This window comes from Hesperophylax consimilis, chromosome 21, assembly GCF_061612785.1.
Source record: "Hesperophylax consimilis isolate HC1 chromosome 21, BYU_Hcon_1.0, whole genome shotgun sequence".
NCBI lineage: Eukaryota > Metazoa > Arthropoda > Insecta > Trichoptera > Limnephilidae > Hesperophylax > Hesperophylax consimilis.
The window spans coordinates 11,200,076-11,223,384 of NC_142856.1; the positions used below are offsets into that span (position 1 = coordinate 11,200,076).

Consider the following 23,309-nt stretch of genomic DNA (forward strand, 5'->3'; position numbering starts at 1 on the left):
AAAAAATGTTACGTTTTCATCAAGACCCTAAACACACTGAAAATACCTACTCAATATAAATGAAATGACATACCTACTCAATATAAATGACATTTCCCTTCCTCCTACACAATTAAATCCCTTGTTAATCCACCTCACAACTTCGCCCAATGAGATTACTAAAGCTACTCAGTAGTGTCCTACGTGATGGAAGTCTCGTAGGACGGGTCGTTGCCGGGTTCCGGGTGCTGGGTGTCGGGTGTCGGGAGGTGTGGGGGGTGTCGAGTGGGTGATACCACTCGTTAGGCAGTGAACCGAGGCTTGGGGATCGCTTACACACATTGGCGCACTGCCACAGGGGCAAACTGTGGCAGCAAACATTCAGTCAAATACATCTTTAGAGAAATCTTAAGGCGACCCATCTCTATGTCGGGCGAAATCAAGAAGATTGAATTCCCGCTAAACACTGGTCGCCTGATATAAACAACATCAAAACTAGTACAGCGTTTTCCAATAAGAGGTGTTATTTTGAATAGCCCGCTATTTCGGTAGATGTTACTTTTGAAGCTGTCATTTTTTGACATTTGACAAGTAGAAACTACGCCATTAATAAAAATGGAACGATACACGCTTTAATAATGCATTGAAATTATTAAAATTCACTTGAGTGAATAAAATGCAAATCATTTTGAGTGATGAGGCCCATTTCCACCTCGGTGGCTTCGTCAAAATTATCGCATTGGGGCTCGGAATTACCCAAGAGTTATTGTTAAAAAGCCTCTCTATTTTGAACGTGTGACTGTTTGGTGCGGTTTATGGCCCGGCGGAGTCATTGGACCTTACTTTTTCGAAAATGAGGCTGGAGCAACAGTTACGGTGAATGGATTGCGCTATCGAGAAATGATTAATGATTTTTTATGGCCGGAATTGGATGGTATTGATCTGGACAACGTTTAATTTCAACAAGACGGCAATACGTGCCACACAAGCAACGAAACCAATGATCTTTTACGATTGACCATCAAAATAACACCTCTTATTGGAAAACCCTGTAGATGATGTACAACGTGGATATAAAACAGAACGCAAACCAAGATGGTGATAATGTGTCAGATTTTTACATGGCCGAAGTAACCAAAAGAATATAGATTGTTGGAATAAATCATAAAGGAGATTGACCTAATAAACTTAATGTCGTTTCTTTGGATTTACAAGTAGGAGTGTTGGTAAAAAGTGTGTTAGTTTAGTTTGTTTTGTAAAGCTGATAAAATAAAACATTGTTTTTTACAGAGCAACAAAAATATTTTATTAAGTAATCAATTGAAAGGAATTGCAGTACTATATTATATATATTTCGTGACACCGGTAGGTACGCATAGAGAATTTTTGTTGCTTTGTGCAGTTTTTTTGTTTTGGAGTTGATTTCGTTGAATTATTGTTAGGTATTCAAAGACGTTACTTTAATGATTTTGCATTTTTATTTATGTATTAAACGGATAAATATATTTCATTTATTTGACAGATAATTATGGAAACGCCATTGTAATCTGACAATACTTTTTTTGGCTTAATTCCGGCCGAAACATCTTGATAACTTCATGACCTAAAAGTTCAAAGCCCGAGAGTTTTTTTTTATGATTTCAAACAAACGACCATCTATTTTATTGTTAAGATAAGAAAAAATATTCATAAACAGAGTAATGGCTTTCCATAAAAGATACTTCTAGAAGCTTTAAGTATCCATTGCACAAACGATCAAAATACTGATACAGATTTTTAGCCTCTCAGGCTAATTTGTTCGCATTGGGGAACAGCTCATATGGGTCCCATAGAAATCGTTGTCTCCCTTGCTGTCATAAATATAATCTATACTGTGTTTAAAGAGAAAACACCACGCTTTATATTCAAATCTAAAAGTTGAACACAGAAGAATTAAAATATACACCTCCATGAAACCAAAGATTTCGATCGCAATTTGGAAAGATATATGAAACTTTAACGTTTGTAATACATTTGTCTAATAAAATGTGTGTGCATTTTTTTTTCATTATAAGTACCTAATTTTAAATAAACAAATGTAAAGTGAACCATTTTTAAACCTTTTTATTTTTGTATTCAGAATTTTTGTATTTTAAAAATAATATGTTTATTTCTAACAATAAAATTAGATAGCATATTTTATCACCTTTTAAAAACAGTTTTTAGTTTTCTGATTCATTGTATAGAAATTCTATATATATATATATATATTATTGCGAAGCGGGAATATTCCGACCAGAATTTATTAGAGGCCCGAGAGGTTAAAATGTAGATTATGTAATTATTTCTGATTCGACTCTGTAATCGCGCGAGCTTTTTTCCAATAGGCTGCGCAGAAAATAATAAGGATTGCATAACGCTATGTATTAATATTCATTTGATATAATAACAGATGAAGGTATGAAATATATAAACATTTTATTAAATATATAATTATATAAATATGATAATATATTTTATATAATATAGGTATGCTAATTTAAATTTATATTTTTGTTAAAAAACATCAATTGATTTGCTACTTTACCGCGTTCAAATAATTGCTTCATACTATCATTCCCGGCGTGCGCAAGTAAATTTTATTTGATTAATTTATTTTAGTTTACAAATCACTCATAGTAAATAACATTCAGTATACTTGCAGAACGTTGCAGAGTGCATGGAGAAAGCTTTCTGATATGAAATGCTGTTAACTTATTAAAAATCTATCAAATTATGACTGTGGGCCTATAACGAATGAATTGTAAGAGTTCTTAACAAAGTATCAGTCAAACGCGAAAGTTTTATGAGGACGTAACAAGTGTTCATACAAATACTGACATACCTATATTGTAGCATTCCGTCAAGATATATATTAGGAAAAAAACACGTGTTCTTGATATTATTCTGAGTAACGAATATTTTATCAGGAAGTTCGCATGCTGTCACTTTCTTAACATGATCATTTTTCTTCTTGTGGAAGATTCTCTCAGTATCGCCCTGACCACAATTCAGAAATGAAACGTTAAGGCGATGCACTAGGTGGTGTAATATTTTAAATTGAGCCGCTATCAATAACAACCCTTACGTAGATGGCGATAAGGTTTAAATTCCCACTTAACACCATCCAGCTGTTTTGATTTATGCAAGAAAAAAACATGACCAAAAAGTGCCTTTTATTTTATTTTGTGGATATTCTGGCATAAATATTTAATTTTTTTTCGATCATTTTATAAATAACTTACTTTTCCACATTATACAATAAAATTATAACCGCAAATGGGTTCGTAAGTAGGAGATTTTGAACTTTAAAGCAGTTTTCATAGGCCTTTACATTTTTTTTTCTGGGCTTATAAAAAGACTTATCTAAAAAACACTCGATTGTTTCAAAGGCCAAGGATGTATTCTACTCGCAGTATTTAATTAAAGCATCTGAAACATTTCAAACCAAAAACACATGATTTTGCATTACTACGTATGGCATCGCCTTAATAGAAATGCCTTTCGCCGTGTTTGGTGAACAGATTCTTCCAAACTTCCTCTTTCCTATCTCCTTCCCTCCTCAATACTTTCGGCCTCACAACATACTCAACATGGTGATGCCATAGTCTCACTCGCTGTAGACGGTTGGGAGCAGTTGGGACTTCTGAAACAAAAAAAAAGCTAATCCTCCCGATATTTTTAATTTTTACCACTAACCCAAGATATAAATTTATATTGTAATATCTCAATCGTTTTAATTTGTGATAAAGGACATAGCTTCCTTTTACAGTAGTAAATTGCAATACGCAAAGCAGTGCGAAAAGCTCGCCTGACATTATTTTAGCGGAGCAAAGTCCCGTTTTAACTCGACCATTTGGCATTTCATTTGTCTGTAAATTTATTTGTTACGTTCCTGTTTCGTTTTAAGTAGGCAAACTTGTTGGATATTCCCTTTATATCCCACCAGAGTTTACGCACGAGCCGTCCAATCGGAATAATCAATATTATGGTACTGGCCTAAAGAAAGTTAGAAAAAAGCATTGGATGGAAAGATATCTCAGGACAAATTGTATAATTCCCTAAGTGAAAAACAAATTAAGTGGATATGTATTTAAGTATCTACTTATACATCTTATGACGTGAGAGGAAATTGTGGTTTCGTTTTATTAAACAAGATGAAATAGCAAAGTATCCTGTTCACAGAACAACCATATGGGGTAAAACTAGGCTTTTTTTCTCCGCATTTTGGTTATATGAGATTTATATGAATGGAATTTTTTTTCTCATACCTATATCGGGGGCAAAATGCACAAAATTCAGGATGTGATCTACATGATGATAACCCACCTAAGCCTACAGTCAACTGGTTTGGACAAGGGGCGCCAAAACCAGACTCTGTTTGGATTAGGGCCGGCCGTGATCGTATCGCAATCTAGTCGTAATTCTATTAGCGAAATTTAACATAAAACTGTGTTAAAATCACATTATGAGCGGAAAATACATAACCAACCAATGATTCGTCATTAAAAGTGATGGCATTAAATCCTTGTCATCTATGCGTCTTGAGTGTTCACTCTGCATGTTTCGGAGTAAACAATCAAACATCAAGGAATCAAAACAAACATAGACAGTAGAGCCAGTTTAATTTCCAACAAAAGCTAGGGAAATGTTTTCCGAAAAAAACCTTAGAAGTAAAAAGCCTATACCCGCGTCGAGGATTCAGATTCTTAATAAATGTACGCCAAGACAATCTTAATTCGCCTCTTTAAAAACAAATTTGAGTAAATATTCCGAAAATACTCAAAAACTCGAAACACGCAACTAAAAACAAAAAATATCTACCGAAGTTCAAACAAATTTGGACTACATTTGAACAAAGAAAGTTCAGTGTTTTGCTTCTAAACTATACAAATTACCTTCCCGGTGAAACAAGACAAATACAAAGTTTGAATTAATTTAAAATCCTCCCAGTAAAAAATAAGGTTTAGCTAAATCATTTTAATTTGTTTTTAAGGAAATTTGACGCAGCGATGGGCATAAAACATTGTTCGTCGTTTTTTTTGTCAATTGGTCGCTTCAAAAACGGTAGATAGAGGTTTCACTGTATTTAATTATATTTTTCATTGTAGTTCATGGCACAGAAGCACTTTAGAGAAAACTACCACTGAGCCTGGTAGAAGGAAATGATTGAATGCACGTGTTTGGTAGTGTCAGACACCTTGAGGCAGTTATTACGTATTACGCATTCAAAATACTATCGCTTGTATATCTTAATGTCTCATGGACATCTGCCTATGCTTGTCCTCGTGAATGGACCTCCATGAGTTGTATAATAACTTATTTACTTAAATGCTAACGTGTTGGAATTTAAATACGTAAAAACGAGTATGCTACAAGTTAGTAGTGAGTCCGATGAATGAGCTATCATCACGTAACACGTACGGATATTAGTGGTCAGAATGAACCAGGGTCGTATTTAGGCCTTGGCAACCTAAGCAACATTCTAGGGCGGACATTTCAAGGGGCGCTTGTACCTCTTTTTACGTCAAAATATTTTTTCTACTGCGCTACAACTACAAAATTTTTATTTAAATGCTCCATAGTAAGCCTTCAAAAAGTAGAAGATTACTGGAAATGATTTATTTATTTATAAAATACAGGGTATTTAATTGACATTTACAAGACATTTATACATTGAATCAGCAAACTAGGCAACAACCTGTTTCACGGTGACCAATTTATTATAGTATTTTGTATGAAGTGTAAACAATATAATCTAAGATTTTGGGCCTTATTAATAAACGTGTCTCAAACCCTACACAATTGATAACCAACTCATATTGTAGAGTAATGATTGTTTCTCAGCTGCACAAAATCTAAAACACAGGCCTTGAGGGGGTAAAAACATACACATGAGTTTTGAAAGGAAGATGTGTAAATACGAATGGTAGATGTAGAAATTTAACAAAAAAATTGTATAATGTCAATACATTATTATAGTTGTGAAAATATTTAGTAATAAACGACTTATTTAACCCCTCAGTACTTTCAACACTTTTGTTTAGTTTGCAATGTTTTCTGTGTATTTAAAATTCGCTACACAAAATTTTCCAGAAAAAATATTGCTTTAAAATAAACATTACTATTTATAAATAATAAAATTTTAATTTCAAACGTGAAAAATTTTGTCACATTTTTATTTGATTTTTCATTACAATCGTAGAAAAAATAGTAGAACCGATATGTCGAAAACACATTCGTTGTGTTTGAGGAAGTCCTAAGAAAAATGTAGTTTCACTTTTATCTCGTTCATATAATAAAAAAATAATTTTGAAAGATTTTTAACAAGTTTCTCGTTAACTCTAGTTTTTGAATTCCAAATAAAATATTTGTTATTTTTGAATGTCAAAACGTTAATTATATGAAATTCCCTCTGATGTCCGGTCAGGTGCTCTGGTCTACTAAGCTACGTCGGCTTATTCTCAACCCACCAAATAATTCAATAAAATATATATATATATACATACATTTTCGGCTTTCTGTGGTGGTAGTAGGAGATTTTCAAACATTGTTGGGTTATTCGTAACCCGGGAATGTTTGTCTTTCTTTAAAAAAAAAAAAAAAATATATATATATATAATTATATATAATAATAATAATCAGTAACATCAGAAGGTGCGGGTTCAATCCCGTCTGCGGCATTTATTTTTACCCCGCAGATATTTTCAATTTGTATGGATATTTCAGGCGAGTAATTGATGTTTATAATAATTTGTTATCCTTTGTGCAATACATAAAAACCTTGTATTATAAACATTATCACTAAACAAAAAATAATACTTAAATACCTGTCTAAGTACCTACTTAATTATTAACAATATGTTTATTGTATTTTTTTTAAATAAAAATATATTAAACAGTTTATGTAAGAAAGTCATCTAAATGACAATCCTTTATTCAAGCTTGAAGAAAGTTAGGCCGTTAGGTACCACAATATTAACTATTCCGATTTGACAGCTCGTAGTTGGAACCACGACCGTGCGAACTCCGGCAGAATACAAAAGTAGTACCCAACAAGGCCGCCATTTTGAACCGGTAACGGAACGTACAAACTAATTTACAGTCAGATGAAATGCCAAATGGTCGAGTTTAAGGTTGACACAGTTGTGTTAAAGTGTTTGTTTGTTATTTTCAGGGACAACGGCTGTGAGGGGGAGGAGGGTGGGATGCTGTACGCAGAGTACCTGCAGCTGGACCGCGTGCTGGACGCGCAGAGGATGCTCTCGGCGCTTTCGGACCGTCCTGTGCACGACGAGCACCTCTTCATCATCACACATCAAGGTTAACAACCAATATCGTTATTATTTACTCATTCATGTAATAAATCAACACTTCAATTTTATCATTTTTACATCAAACCGAAAATATAACCAAGAAGAAACATAATCACTCAACTTGATCACTCAAATTGATCACCCAACTTGATCACCCAACTTGATTACTCAACTTGATCACTCAACTCGATCACTCAACTTGATCACTCAACTTGATCACTCAACTCGATCACTCAACTTGATCTATCAACTTGATCATTCATTCACAAGAATCACTAAACCCTAGCCTAAATAACAAATTTTTTAAAGTTAGAAAGAGAAATAATAATTATTTCCAGTTTGCCTCTAATATTATCATATATATTTATATTAAAATCATAAAAATAGCCAAAATGGATTATTAATGGATTCCAGTATAAAACCATTTTGGCTATTTTTATGATTTTATACTGGAATCCATTAAAAAAATCTTAAAAATAGCCAAAATGAATAATCCGTATTTCGCGCCGCTATCATCTATCGGCTTAACTTTAAAAAGAATTCTAATTTTTTAATAATAAGATTAAAGTTAAGGTACATTTTTCTTACGAATTCCCCAAACAAAACGAACGTGTTTTCGAAATATCGAGTTCTTTCAATTATGGGATAAAACATTTTTCATGTTTGATATTAAAATTTTATTATTTAGAAATAGTAATATTTGTTTACTTATTAGTTTCTAAAACAGCATTTGCTTATACGGAAAATTAAATATATAAGTATAGCAGATGAAATACACAGAAAACATCGCAAGTACTGAAGGGTTAATAATGTAATACATATATCATTAAAAATATATACATAAGTTTTATTTTATATAATTATGCGTAGAATTAATAAATCATTTAAAAATGATTAAAACCGTAAGTGACTTAAACGCTCTGTGGTTGGTCGGCGGGTTCTGAAAGAACTTACGCCGTTTCGTCACGCGTACCCCCTCAGATTTTGATCGTTTTGTGACAAAAAAGTACTGGAATTATAGATTTCCTCCTTGTGTTCTACTAGAAATTTCTACTAGAAATGAATAGAATGATCAGAACGGAAGTATAAAGAACAGAAACCATTATATTATAATATAATAAGAAGACAAATAAAATTCATAACAGAATTATAGACGGTTTTCGGGAACTCGAAGTACAAGCGGAAAACTGGTGAATCTATATTACATTTGGAGTCGATTTTATGGTATAATTTGAGCTTCGTTTTCGAATAAATTGTAATTTTTTAAATGGCTAGGAGGTTTATGTCTTTTAAAATTCGTAAACCGTTAGTTGCCAAAAAATAAGTTTAAAAGAAAGTTTTTTTGGGTTCTACATGATATAGATTCAACAGTTTCCGGCTTGAATTACGAGTTTGCGGACACCGTTTATAAACAACAACAGAAAATTTACTCATAACATGTCAGAAAAACACTCTCACAAATCATTATTATTACTCAGCACGCAATTGAAAATGTCCACATTTATAGTATCAATATTATCACGTTATCGTGATTAATGGTCTATTCAAGCAAGAATTTCGTTTACAGTTTGTTTCGCATTGATCCACTTTGAATAGAACAGAAGAGCGTGTGGAGCGCGCAGTATTATATATTTATTTCATTCTTACCAACCTTACTCTTCCTCATCTCTCAATATACCTTAATTAAGGTATCATATTCGCAATCACTCCGACAGTTGTGGACTTTTATTTATTATGCGCATAAGAAAAAACTGGATTAGAAATTTAAAAAAATGTAGACATGTATGTTAAAAGTGTTTCTGTTCCTCTACCCAAGTTTTCACTAAAATATGCCTACACACCCATGTGCACCAACACACAGCATTTCCGAAGATGAAATGCTAATCAGTGAAATGATTGTCTTCAGTGCCTCTTGTGGGAAGTTACCAAAGTTATTAGCGTAATTCTGCGCCTAACCCTAAGATATTAAGATAGTTTTTGCCTTGATTATATTGTTGAAGTTCTGCAGTACCAATATTTTTAAAGCTCTTCCTGGACGCATCAATAAACCATGAAAAAATTACATTTCAGCCTACGAGTTATGGTTCAAGCAAATCATCTTCGAATTGGACTCAATCAGGGTGCTATTTGACGTTGAAGTCCTGGATGAAAGTCACACCATGGAAGTCCTCAAGAGACTCAACAGAATTGTACTCATTCTAAAGGTAAGAACAGAAATCAACTTTCATTTTGTTTCCCTCGTCTTTCCCCTTTCCAAAGCAAATTAAATACTAGTTAGCATAAGCAGCTTTCTGGAAAACCGTCCAAAATGAATATGACAAGCTAATGATTCATTATTAATTAGGTATTCTTTAAAATATGTTTATTTTTATATGAATTTATTATTCATGTTAATACGTCATAGGACCAGATTTTCTAATGCAACACGATAATCTATACGTATAAATAAAATTGTTAGGACAAAATTGTTTTCAAAGTTAATTTTCAAGTTCTGTGAAAGTTTTTAACAAGTTTTGTTATTATTTCAGTTCTGTCAAGCAACTAGCCTATGATGATACAACAACAGAACGTGAATAAGACTTTCATAGAACCCGAAAATGAACTTTGAAATTTGAACAATTCATCAAATTTCAACGTTCATTTTCAAGTTCTGTGGAAGATTTTTTCGAGTTCTGTTTTTATTTCAGTTCTATCAAGCAACTAGCCTATAATGATATAAAAACTGAACTTGAATAGGACTTTCACAGAACCCTAAAATGAACGATGAAATTTGATGAATTGTTCAAATTCTCCGAAACAACCCGTCCTAAGTGTTCGTTTGTTCAAAATCTTAAATCTCCGAAAGTTTTTCAAAGATTTCTTTACGATTCTATTTCGATCCGATTTCGAATACGCGTGTGTTTTTATATACATATATTATATAGATGTAACCTATGACAGGTAGTTTTTAAAACTACGCCATCTATTGGACAAACATGCTTTTTTTAAATAGCGCCATCTGTTGGACGTAAAAGCAACACGCGCTATTATTTCTCTATCTGCACAGACAGACTGAGCCACAGAAACGCGTGGCGGGGTACAGCTAGTATTAAATAAACATTTAATTATAAGCATTAGGAAATTATAGGAGAAGTGTCAAATCTCAAGTGACCTACCAGGTAAGTATTGTACTATATATTTTCTCCATAAATAGTTAAGTAATAACATAGATCACTGTAGAAATGTATTATAAGTTTGTACAGCGCCCTTGAGGTGTTTTTGCACAAAAACGGCGCTATACAAGTCATCCAAGTATTATTATTATTATTAAGTGTCTCGTAAAAACAGACAATGCATATTTTAAAATTATAAATACATTTATTCCAGATCAGCAAATAAGTCGTAAACAAAGATTTTAGCTTACTTTCGATTTTCTTATTTCAAAGATAACCTTATGAAATTGTGTAAACCAATGACCAACCAAGTGCCTACACTACCGAGATGAAACAAATCAGGGGCTTAGAATCACAGCGGCCTAATTACAAAAACTGGTGTTTTCAGTTAAGCTTGGTTTCGGTAATCCCATAATCATATTTATTAGTAACACGAGGCTCTATCTCGTACATACAGTCGTTTAAAATATACAGTTGGGCATACATGAGGGCATATAAGCACTCCAATCTTTAATTGCATTTATCTCAATGTTTTCGTAGATAGGCCTCTGTGATCCTAAACCACCGAAATGCAAAGTAAAATGAATAAATAACGTAGTGCGTACCCAAACTTATGGCAGGGTAAATCAGTACTATTTTAAGCCCAACTTGGTTGGAATGTCGAGTTTAGAGCGGCTTGGAACATAATCCGTATTCGGGTCGTAAGTCTAGATATCACCAATATCCCAATTAGGTACTGTCTATGATTTTAATAGAGGAATGTGTTTCTTTTTTCTTTGTACAACAAAACTACTGTCTACGTGAGTGGTATATCTAGGCTCTCTACTGTCATCGGGAGACCGAGAGCTTTCAAAATGTCATTTACGTGTTGACTTTTGATAAAGTTCCCCACTTCAATCAGAATGGCGCCATATTCGAGGATACATATTTTAAATAGCATCTGTTTTGCTGGACTCTTCATGAAATTAATGAATAGAAATTAATCGAACTAACCGTTGAAAAAAAACTGTCTGACATTAATTGAATGACATTTTAAAAATCTTTTACCTTCCAGACTATTTTAGATTGATCGTCAATGAATAATATCGACAATCCTCATCGCTCGATGAATATAATAGCCCTTAGTCATTAATTCCCCGGCGGGATTGATGAGCTTAAATTTGAGCGAGGAATGTCAGGGACTTCAGCCAGTTGCTTGTAATTTCGTGACAGTTAGCAATTGCATTTTACTGAGAATGAATCAAGATTGCTTCTCACATTGCTTCATTATTAAAAAAATATTTATTCATTCACACTTGCCTTAGGCACTTTGCTGTAAAGGCCCCCTAAGAATAGTGCAATGCAATGTGCAAGTATCTGAAGTAATAATATGATTTTCGTAGAACCCCACGTAAGTTACGATGTTGATATTTATTAATATTGGCGCAAAGTCGGGGAAGCGAAGGATCTTCTGTCGCTAAGTCCCACTAAACTAGAAGGGATCAGTTGACAACACTCGGCCAGTGAAAGGGGAGAGGGAAGTGATTGACAACCATTTATTCGTAAACACATTATTATCAGTTAATTTACATTCATACACACTTGTATATGATCCGACTTGTATATGACTCGACTCTTGAGATGACCCGACTCAAATACTAGATGCACTCGATCGTTGATTGGCGCCTGAGACGTTTCACACTCACTATGCGCGTTACTATATTTTCAAAATTATTTTTCTTTTTTATACATCACATTGTATTTATGTCACTATATTTTCATCATTATTTATGTGTTTTATACATCACATTGTATTTATGTCACTGTATTTTCATCATTATTTATGTGTTTTATACATCACATTGTATTTATGTCACTATATTTTCATCATTATTTATGTGTTTTATACATCACATTGTATTTATGTCACTATATTTTCATCATTATTTATGTGTTTTATACATCGCATTGTATTTATGTCACTATATTTTCATCATTATTTATGTGTTTTATACATCACATTGTATTTATGTCACTATATTTTCATTATTATTTATGTGTTTTATACATCACATTGTATTTATGTCACTATATTTTCATCATTATTTATATGTTTTATACATCACATTGTATTTATGTCACTATATTTTCATCATTATTTATGTGTTTTATACATAGCATTGTATGTTTATTATATTCCTTTATGTCACTATATTTGCATTATTATTTATGTGCTTTATATATCACATTGTACTTATGTCACTATATTTTCATCATTATTTATGTGCTTTATACATCACATTGTATTTATGTCACTATATTTTCATCATTATTTATATGTTTTATACATCACATTGTATTTATGTCACTATATTTTCATCATTATATTTTCCAAGACCGACTAGAGTACAGGTCTGGGCGCCTGATTTTGAAGTGTCACGTGATTAAATCAGTGCCATCTATCAATGACAGTTTGAAAATGACGGCGATTATAATTTTTTTTTTCGAAGTAAGACTAACGTTCCCGGGTTACGAATTACCTGCCAATATTTAAAAAAAATCTCTTATGATGGATGAAATTAAACAACGAATTGAACTTACAACGCCTGGGTGGGACCCAGACGCGATACCAACTCATCCACTGACCAGTCGAATCGAAATTTATTTAGATTTTGAAAAAGTTGTTACTACTGATTTACGTATTGTTTCATCATGCTTACGGTTAATTATTATATAAACAGAGTGATTAGATTATTTTAAACAGTGAAGTTTGCTTAGCGAAAGCACTGACTTTGTAATTTGGCAGTCACGCGCCCAGGACTGTACTCTATTCGGCCTCGATATTTTCCCGAAACTCCACCCATTTGTTCTACATGTCCATTCCAGCTTGTGTTGAATTCCTTCTCTAATTCGTAGAGGTTGTACGCCCCAGAGATCTCATTTCTTGTGTATACAGGGTGTATCGGCACGTACCCGACAAACTTTAACCAGCTATTCCTTAGCACATTTAGAGTAAAAAATGTTATGCGCACTTTGCTGTGCGGTAACGTTTTTTTTAATAAAAAATTTATTATTCATATTTTCACCACATGTCACCAATGTTTTATTCTTTGTCAAAGTTTGAAAACCCGTCTGGCAATATTTTGTTCGAGTTTCGTTGAATAATGTACGTACGTACCTACGTTGGCGCGCTTTTACAATCACAACGAAATGGCACGGCACCATTCGTCTCATTTTTAACTATTATTATTTAGTGTGTACGAAAGAGCGAGGACACTTTTTGACACACTTGCTAATAACAGCTGTTGAACACGAGAAACAATGCAAATGACAGTGACGGAGTGTGGATTTTTTTATTTATTTTTTGTTTTTAATGGAAAAAAATGTTACCGGACAGCAAAGCGCCATTAACATTTTTTACTCCAAATGTGCTGAGGAATAGCTGGTTAAAGTTTGTCGGGTACTTGCCGATACACCCTGAAAACAAATAACAAAAATACTTTTGGCCGTGAAAATCTTAAATCATGTATTATTTCGCTTAATGATTAGCACGCAACACTAATTTAAAACACATGTTGCGTTATAGACAATTAATCCAAATGAAAATAAGATAACCATAGTAGTTCAATATATCGATGAACATAACCAATGTTTATGTGGTCATTGCGCGTGAACCGTGAACTGTTTTGTGGGAAGATAAGAAATGTTTTTAAATTTTCCTCAAATATCAAATTAATTAAAGTGATTGACGTATTTGCTTTTTAAAAAATATATTTATTTATACTTACTGCGTTTGTGCAGAAGATATTCTCGCTTACGCAGGGATAAAAATTAGTATTGCCGATTTACTAAAATCCTGTGAAAAACGGGATAACGTGCCGTTTCCTAATATTTTTTAGTGCGTTTATAATATATCTAAACGCTTGTTAATGCACCTGCGTTTGTACTGATAATACACAATGAAGAAATGCGAAGAATTTGTACACGGACACGCTCGTGTTTGACTGAAAGTTTATTAGGAAACCTGTCAATTCGAATACGAATAATTTGAAGAGATTCTTGATAAATTAATAATATTAAGATAAATTTATAAAATATTCGAGTAGAACACATCATTGCCTAATTTCAGGGATATTTTTTTATATACGTATAGTTTTACATAAAATTGTCGGATTTTCTAATTACGATTTATTTTTTCAGATGGTTTACTACGAACCCATCTAAAAACAATATAAGACGCGCGTCACGGCGTAATGGACAGATCTACGGTCGACTTTGCCTTAGCAGGTCTAGAAAATTAATCTTTCCGTGGGGTTTTTATTTTAATTATTTCTGATGAACGTTTTACTAAAATCTCAAATTTTTCTAGAGGGATCCCGCAGGAATTTACAAAGTCATCACATAAAAAATAGAATCCGGTGCTTACCGCAATTTTATAAATGAAAAACGTTCTATAAAATTTTTAAACCATCTACATAAAATATTTTAATCATAAGGTCCTGTTTTTATTAAACTTAAATATAAATAACTTACGTCCGTGGGGATCCCTCTATATAGAAACATTTGAGATTTTAGTAATAGGTTCACCAGAAATAATCAAAATGTAAGCGTCGAGCAAGCCCCCATTATTAGAGTCTTGTCGCCATATTTTTTTCATTTAAAATATGTAGATAATACACACATCCGTAGAACTGTCGTCTTTTTTATCGTCATCAATGATAAAAAAGACGTTGCTGTTGCTTTAAATAATTACTTCATTTGGTACCAAATGTCAACACATAGCAAGATTGTCGAGTTTTTTGCCTAATTATAGTAAGGCGGTTGTCGTGATCCGGTAATTTCAACCGTATAGCGAACAGCGTAAGGACGTAATTTAAAATTTGCCTCAGCTTAATGTAAGTGTTTTTCTATTGGCATCTACGAGTAGTAGCATTAACACACTTTTCACGCATAATTTAATAGTGCTGTCACTAAGCCGGTAGCTCGGTTCATTGCTCCTGAAAAACCAGCGGCAATAGCACTAAAAAGGTTTAGGAGGAATGTATCGGATATCAGGTTACTAGTTGTTACCTACATAAAAGTGTTGGCTGCGACTGACATGACACATTACAACTATTTATACTATCCATAGGAGAGAAAGGGTTTGGTGATGGCCGGCTGCATAAAATTTTGCGATTGCATTGCATTCTTTGTATCATTTCATTTATCTATAGTAATAATAATATTTGGATGATTTGTATAGCGCCGTTTTTGTGCAAAATCACCTCAAGGGCGCTGTGCAAATATATAATACATTTCTACAATGATCTATGTAATTACTAACTATATATGGAGATAATATACAGTACAATACTTACCTGGTGGGTCACTAGAGATTAACGCTTAATTAACATTAACTAATTGTTTATTAGCGAAATTTAGATACAGGATTTAGGACATAGTTGGAAAATTGGATATAATTGGACTTTCTCTTAAGAATGGTATATTTAATTTAAGGGTATGACAGCTTAAGAAGGTAAGATTTTAGTTTAGACCTGAATTCTGTTGGACTTGTTATGGATCTTAGTTCCTGAGGAAGTTTATTCCAAGCCTTCGGCCCAGATACTCCGAAAGCGTGATCACCAAACTTAGTATTTGGCTTGCGCTTAGGTTCCATCAGTCTGCCTACAGCTGCTGATGTTGCTGATCTAAGAGTTGACTGCCTCAGACCAGTGTTTTCCGGGACGCATAGTTCAGAGATGTAGGGTGGGGCCAATTCATTGATCGATTTAAACACCATCCAGCACAATTTGTACTGGATTCTTTCAGGGCACTTGAGCCAGTGAAGGTTACGAAGTTGTTCTCTATTCTCGAAGATTATGAGCCGTGCTGCTGCATTAAACACTAATTGAAGTTTGTCAATTTGATATTTTGGAAGGCTGGCATAAATGCCGTTGCTGTAATCGAGACGTGAGACTATGTAAGCTGTCACTTTCAACAGGCGTAATTTGCCGTTTTTATTTCAACGTGGATTTAATTAAAAATATTATTGCGATGTCCAAAGTATAACTTTCGCTCGCCCTTATGCTACTTATACATCAGCGAGCCGAACTGCCGAACTGAACCTCAACTTATGGGAAAGAAAATAAGCAACCGCAAATGTATACATACGTAGCAGTTGATTACGGTTCGAGTTTCGATTCGCAAATGTATACATACCCTCAGAGAGCGAAATATTAAGCTTCGTCTTATCGTTGTTTCTATGCGAGCTCAAGCGATACCATATTCTTGCTTTGATTGAAACTTTTGTCAAACGGTTATACTAATCGGGGTGGAGGGGTCCTCATAGATAAAATGAATGATAAGATGAATCTTGTCATTACCCTTGTACCGACTATAACAGTTGAGTGACCTCATATTTTCCCCATAAAATTTTGCAGCGGTTGTTGTCGCTCTTTTGTTTGGTTTATCCTTTTTGCTTAACAAATAATGACTGACACGACCTTATTGGAAGAGCAGAACAGAATAGTCGCCAGGCCGGTGGCGGCATGCCGACCTTACCAAGGCCTAACGACTGCAATGTGCTATAATAGGTATAGGCGAACCGTTGATAGCTCAATTATAATCTCTCGTTCTTTCTCACAAACGATGCGTGTAACAGAAAGAGAGGCTACAATGGATTGATTATTATTATCATTACTGTTGGAGGGACCCGCGTGTGAGAGTTCACCTCAATCGTGCGGTGAAAAGTGAAGTATTCTATGTAACCTGAGATGGCCTAGTACTGTACATTGTACACTATACTGTACTGCCAGTATTGACTATTTCCTGACCGCATCCGCCTTAAAGGCGAAGAGCTTCTGACTTCTTTGAACAAGTTCTTATTCTAGTGCAATAATAAAACTTACAAAAACATTATGAAGTGATTTGATTTTACATTAAATGTAGGTACGGGATGCGTTTTATGTTCCGGGTCGATTTTGTTGGGCCGCCATTTTGGTTTGGTTGATATTTGTTTGTTTGCATTTGACAGTCAGTAAACAATTTATTTAAATAATTGTGAATACGCCTAGAAAATTTTAATCATTTTTTTTGTGCATCACAGATTGATTCAATCCTATTACAATACACATGAAATATACGAAGCTTTAAATGAAACATTTTACAATAACCGACACTTTAGAATTCTTGCCTAAATTGACTTTTGAAATCTTTAAGGCCAATGTTGAAAATGTCAAGAGACCTAGAGATATCATTTAGCAGCACCATACCTCTTGTCATGCTATGCTGGGCTATAACGTTCGTTCTTCCGTGTGGAATACAGAGCAAGTCGTGGCGTCGCCCTGACGGTAGTTGTTCGGTACAAACAATTTATAGCATTCCAAGAGGCTGTCAATGTAATAGTTCATGATTTTAAAAGCTGTTACTTGAAGGGTCCTATTTCTCCTAGATTGGAGACTTTCGTAGTGCGTTTCGAAGAGCAAATATATGTGATGCATAAATCGTGGGTATTCACCATGCGTTCCAATATAAAGATATCTTACAAATTTAATGTAAATAAATAAAATCATGTGCGGAGAAGGTTAATAATTCAGCGTGTAATGAATAATTTTAAAATTTTACCCCTCCCGATTTCTTCCTATGGGGTACTTGAAGGAAAAGGTGTACACCAATTAACCAACCACAAACTCGATACTAATGACAAAATTCGAAACGAAAATGATGAAATAAGCCAGAAGTCTGCGAAAATATTATGAACAATTTGTTTAAAAGAGCTCGCCTTTGCGCCATGGCCAGAGGCGGCCACTTGACCGACAACAATATACTTCATAATGTTAGACCATATAATCAATCAATAAAAAAAAAATATTAAATTGTATTTCATTCGGGTGTAATTTAAAAAAACATCGATCTGGAACACCAAACGCACGCTGTACTTTCAGATTTTTCCATCCGTCAGAAATTATTAACAATGATATTTCAAGGCAGATTAAACAAACATCGACGAAATTCTATCAAGAGTCTAGAAGAGAGACTTAAGACTTTTCAAATGATTTAGCGTTTTTTAGAACCATATCCACTAAGAGCTTTTCTATGCAAGTGCGAAAATTCTCATCGATATTTTGTCGCTCGAGTGACTGACGTTTCCAGTCATTATTCTGACGGATAGTCTATAAGTAGAGCTAGTCAACTGTCAGATATGCTTAGGATATTGCCTTTGTGATGGCCAGCCAACTTAGTGAGCTGGTCACAAGACACAAGACCACAGGCGAAAGACCGCAATCCACATACCTACTACAGACCACATACCACCGTAGTAATTCAGTTCCCAGATGACCAAATATTAAAAATATTTTTTGAAGTGAAACTTCTTTACGCGCGTTATGCAATTTCGAGGACAGGAGTAAAACCAACTCATGACCGTCATGAAAAACCGTGATCATTTCGCTATAGGAGCCTAGCCAATATTATATACCTTTTTTAGGTCACTCTCCAAACTCAGCTTCGCGGTCTAGAGGCAGAGCGCGCGACTCTCGTCGTGAAGAACCGAGGTTCGATCCTCGCTTAAACTATTTTTTTTTCTTTTTGTGATTTTTTTAATAATAATTTTTTTTAAAGTGATAAAATGCTCTCGTGCTACGACTTTTAGATATTTTGACTATATGATATTTTGGTCGAATACGTAATAACCGCGGTCTAGAGGCAGAGCGTTCGACACTCGTTATGCAGGACCCGGGTTCGAATCCCATATTTTTATAACTTTTAATTTTTTTTATCACATGCTACTTATAAATATGTCAATAGACAGAAAAAAAGAGAGAATGAAATGAAAAGAGAGAGAGAAGAATACTAAAAGTTTCACTTCCGTCGTGCGTAGGCTTGTCACACACTGTATTTTTTTTTCTTTTAGTAACACTATTTTCTACTACGGGAGGCCTGAGGAAAATTAGTATCTATGTCATCTAAGGGGATGCTTTGAAGGGGATCCTTAAGCTATATAATAAGTATTAGCCATAGAGCTACAATGTTTCACTATTACCGACCGGATTCGGTGGTTTTAGTTAGAGCCTTCGGAGAGTTGGAGATCAGTTCTAGGTAAAAAAACGGAACCCATTTTTTCGCTTCATGTCTCATCTAAATATAATACATCAATGGTATTAGTTGTGTTCTAAATTATTACCGCTTTATATTGTCTAATATTTTTCTGAGCGAAGTCAAGTAAGCTTTACTTTAACGTATAATAGATGGATAACTTTAACTAGGTGACTAACTTTGACTGGGCTTTTCAATATTACCGTGTCTACCTTTCTGAATAACGTCTGAAAAAAAAATTGTAAAATTTTTGGTTTTCATTTTGAAAGATGAGAACATTAGAAACATACGAATTACGGTTACGAATAACCTGATAATATTTGAAAATCTCCTACTATCACCACAGTAAGAGGAAAATGTTGCTTGTGTTGTTATGGAGGACTTAGCCAGCCGAGGAATTGAACATACTACGCCTGGGTTGGATCCAGACGCGATATCAACTCAGCCACCGACCGGTCATATATTTAGTATTTTTGGTGGCTCTGGCTGTTTTTTGCAGAACGCATATTTCACATAGGTCAGACAGTTGATTGCGGAGCTTACATTCACTAACATGTATTCTACGGAAAATAATAAGACCAGAAAAAACACCATTATCTCAAAAAATCTACACAAATCCACTTTAAATTCATAAGGAATTGGTATCTACATATTATAAATAACTTTTTGAAGTAAGAAAATATTCTGTATTTTGTATATTTGATTATTCAATCTTTAGAGAAAATTGCCTTTATCATCTTGTGGCTGGCTGCTTTCTGCATAACTACATTAATTTATAGTATCTTCACAAAGCGGGCCCTTTGTAGTGCGGGCCCCGTGGGCTGCAGCTTTGGTAGCCTGCGCGTAAATACGGTCCTATACTTATGCATTAAATTATAATCGTACCTACGCGTTACTTCGGTTCGTTTTTCTTATAAATTCTGAAATGTTGTCATTTTTTAAAATTATTATTCCTATGATATACACATTCTCAAAGTGGCGTCACGCGTCTAATGCTATTACAATGCACGCACTGTGCGCTTAAGGCAATGCCATACATAGTAATGCAAAATCATGTGTTTTTGGTTTGAAAATTTGATCGCCTAGAAATGTTTCAGATACTTTAATTAAATACTGCGAGTAGAATACATCTTGGCCTTTGAAATAATCGAGTACTTTTTGGATTAGTCTTTTTATAAGCCCAGAAAAAAATAATGTATAAGGCCCATGAAAACTGCTTTAAAGTTCAAAATCTCCTACTGACAAACCCATTTTCTGTTATAATTTTATTGTATAACGTGGCAAATTAAATTATTTATAAAATGATCGAGAAAAAATTAAATATTTATGCCTGAACATATACAAAATAAAATAAAAGGCACTTTTTGGCCATGTTTTTTTCTTGCATAAATCAAAACTGGCGGATGGTGTTAAGCCGGAATTTAAACCTTATCGCCATCTACGTAAGGGTTGTTATTGATAGCGGCTCAATTTAAAATATTACATGACGTAGTGCATCGCCTTAAACAATTTGCTCCAGGGAAAACAATTTCCTCAACAGTCGCCTGAACATTTTGTTTCACGTAGGCAACTACACCATCGTTTTGCAAATAGTTATTATTTGTGTTGTAAACTGTGTATCCGGGGATGCTAGGTATACTGGTCAAATTTTTTAGCCAAGCTTCTGTAAAAACTAATACCTCAGGACGATGTTCTATGCCATCAAGCATAGTTATGGTTTCGTCAAAGTTTTTACTTAAACTTCTAATGTTCAAACAAAGTAAAGAAAAGTTTGAATGTTTCAAAAAATTGTTGCAAGTAAGTGAATCTTTAATTGTTAAATTATGTTCTGTATTGTCATCCAAATCAATGTTTTTTCCTAAATCGATATACATTTTTAATACATTAAATATTGTCGGTGCCTTTTACCATTCAACTTCTATATTCTATTGAGGTCATCTTCGTGTTTTATTTCTCTCTTTAATTTATAGTATTAATTAATTAACTCTCATTAATTTATAGTATCTTCACAACGCGGACCCCTTTGTAGTGCGGGTCCCGTAGGCTGCAGCTTTGGTAGCCTGCGCGTAAATGTGGTCCTGTACTAATGTATAAAATTATAATCGGACGCGATACTTCGGTTCGTTTTTCTTATAAATTCTGAAATGTTATCATTTTTTTAAATTATTATTTCTATAATATACACATTCTCAAAGTGGCGTCACGCGTATAATGCTATTACAATGCACGCACTGTGATATAATGTGACATTGAATGGAGCTCGCCCCATACGAGACACAGAGAACTTCCTCGTGGTGCGGAATATAGGAGTGTAGAGACGAGTGATAATGAAGTCGATGAGGCGTATATTTTAAGCCGCCGAGTATGGCCTCTGCGATGTTGTATCCAAATGGTGTACATTTCACGCCGGCCTTCGAATTATTACGGAATTTCGACAATTATTGGCCTTTACCTTGTGCTGCGGAAGCAATATTAAAATGGAACATAAAGTCAATGACCCGACGTAAAAAAGTGACTTTAATTTTTCAATCATTGATACCCTTTATTCAACAGCTTATTCATTGCTACCGCAGTCTGTCCTCAACTGTGTTTGTTTGGGGAAGGAGAAGCTACAGCCCATTTAGCCCCTAGTTTGCTAACCCGTTTTGATGAACCAAAATGTTTTCTGAGTGGCCGATAGTTTTTTTTTGTTTCTTTATTCATAAAAATTTAAATGATTACAGTTTTTTGTTTTCTACAGCCACTATACTAGCCACATGCCCGTATTATGGTTGCCATATTTATTTAGATTACAATGTTAAGATGTTAGGATATACAGAAATAAAAGAGAGAAAAAAAGATATAAAAATAAGAAGAAAACATATGAATATAATGGAATAAAAGAGCAGTTAATTTAATTTAATGACACGATACATTCTTTGCAATATTTCCCTCCCTTTACCAATAGCCAATTCTGAATATTTTTTATATAAAGATGTTCAGTTTCCGATTTTCTGGTGGAATTAAATATCTTGGGAGCAATATAGGAAAATTGTCGCTGGGCAAATGCTGTTTTTGGTTGGTCTGTCCATTTTAAAAACTTGCCATTGACGATTCCATACAAATAATTAACTGGTGTTTTACCTGGTCTGAAAGACAGAAATGATCATAATTTCATCTTAAGATATTATTCTCAAAAATATTCAATTCCGTTTGACTGTTTTTCGTGATAGATCTTTGACTCACAGCTTAACACTAATCTGGTGGGCGTTTTAAAGCGAATTGATTTACTTCTTATTGAGTGGAGTTAATTAAAAATGGTGACAACCGAAAATGTAAGGCCTGAAAATATTTTTAAATCAAGATTACGTACATATTTTAACAAATTTCAGTGAACTGCGTATATCTTCGCGTGTGTATGCGTGATTGCCACCAAAAGTTGATAGAATGCATCGTCATCGACAACGAGTCTATCTGCTGAGTTTTAGCTCAATCGGATGTCGGAAAGTAGGTTAATTTCCACTTTAAAGATTCCATTTCATTCATTTATTCATTTACTCATTCAATCAAGAAAACAAAAAAAATCAAAATTCAAAAAATGTATTTTTTAAAATAGTTCGTTTGAGGGGAGGTTTTAGAGGAACAACATTTGTTAAGGCGATGCAATACGTAGTAATGCAAAATCATGTTTTTCGGTTTGAAAATTTGGTCGCCTATAAATGTTACAGATGCTTTAATTAAATACTGCGAGTAGAATACATCTTGGCCTTTGAAATAATCGAGTATTTTTTAGATAAGTCTTTTTATAAGCCCA

At 33.9% G+C, this 23,309-nt stretch overlaps 1 protein-coding gene across 1 annotated transcript in view; it reads left to right on the plus strand.

Moving 5' to 3' along the window:
- v (Tryptophan 2,3-dioxygenase vermilion) overlaps nucleotides 1-23,309 on the plus strand; it is a 38,375-nt gene that overhangs the window by 4,312 nt on the left and 10,754 nt on the right. Inside the window, exons 2-3 of the mRNA XM_089644672.1 lie at nucleotides 7,175-7,320; nucleotides 9,384-9,517. Of these exons, the coding sequence (XP_089500798.1) occupies nucleotides 7,175-7,320; nucleotides 9,384-9,517 (280 nt within the window). The remainder of the gene's footprint in view (nucleotides 1-7,174; nucleotides 7,321-9,383; nucleotides 9,518-23,309) is intronic.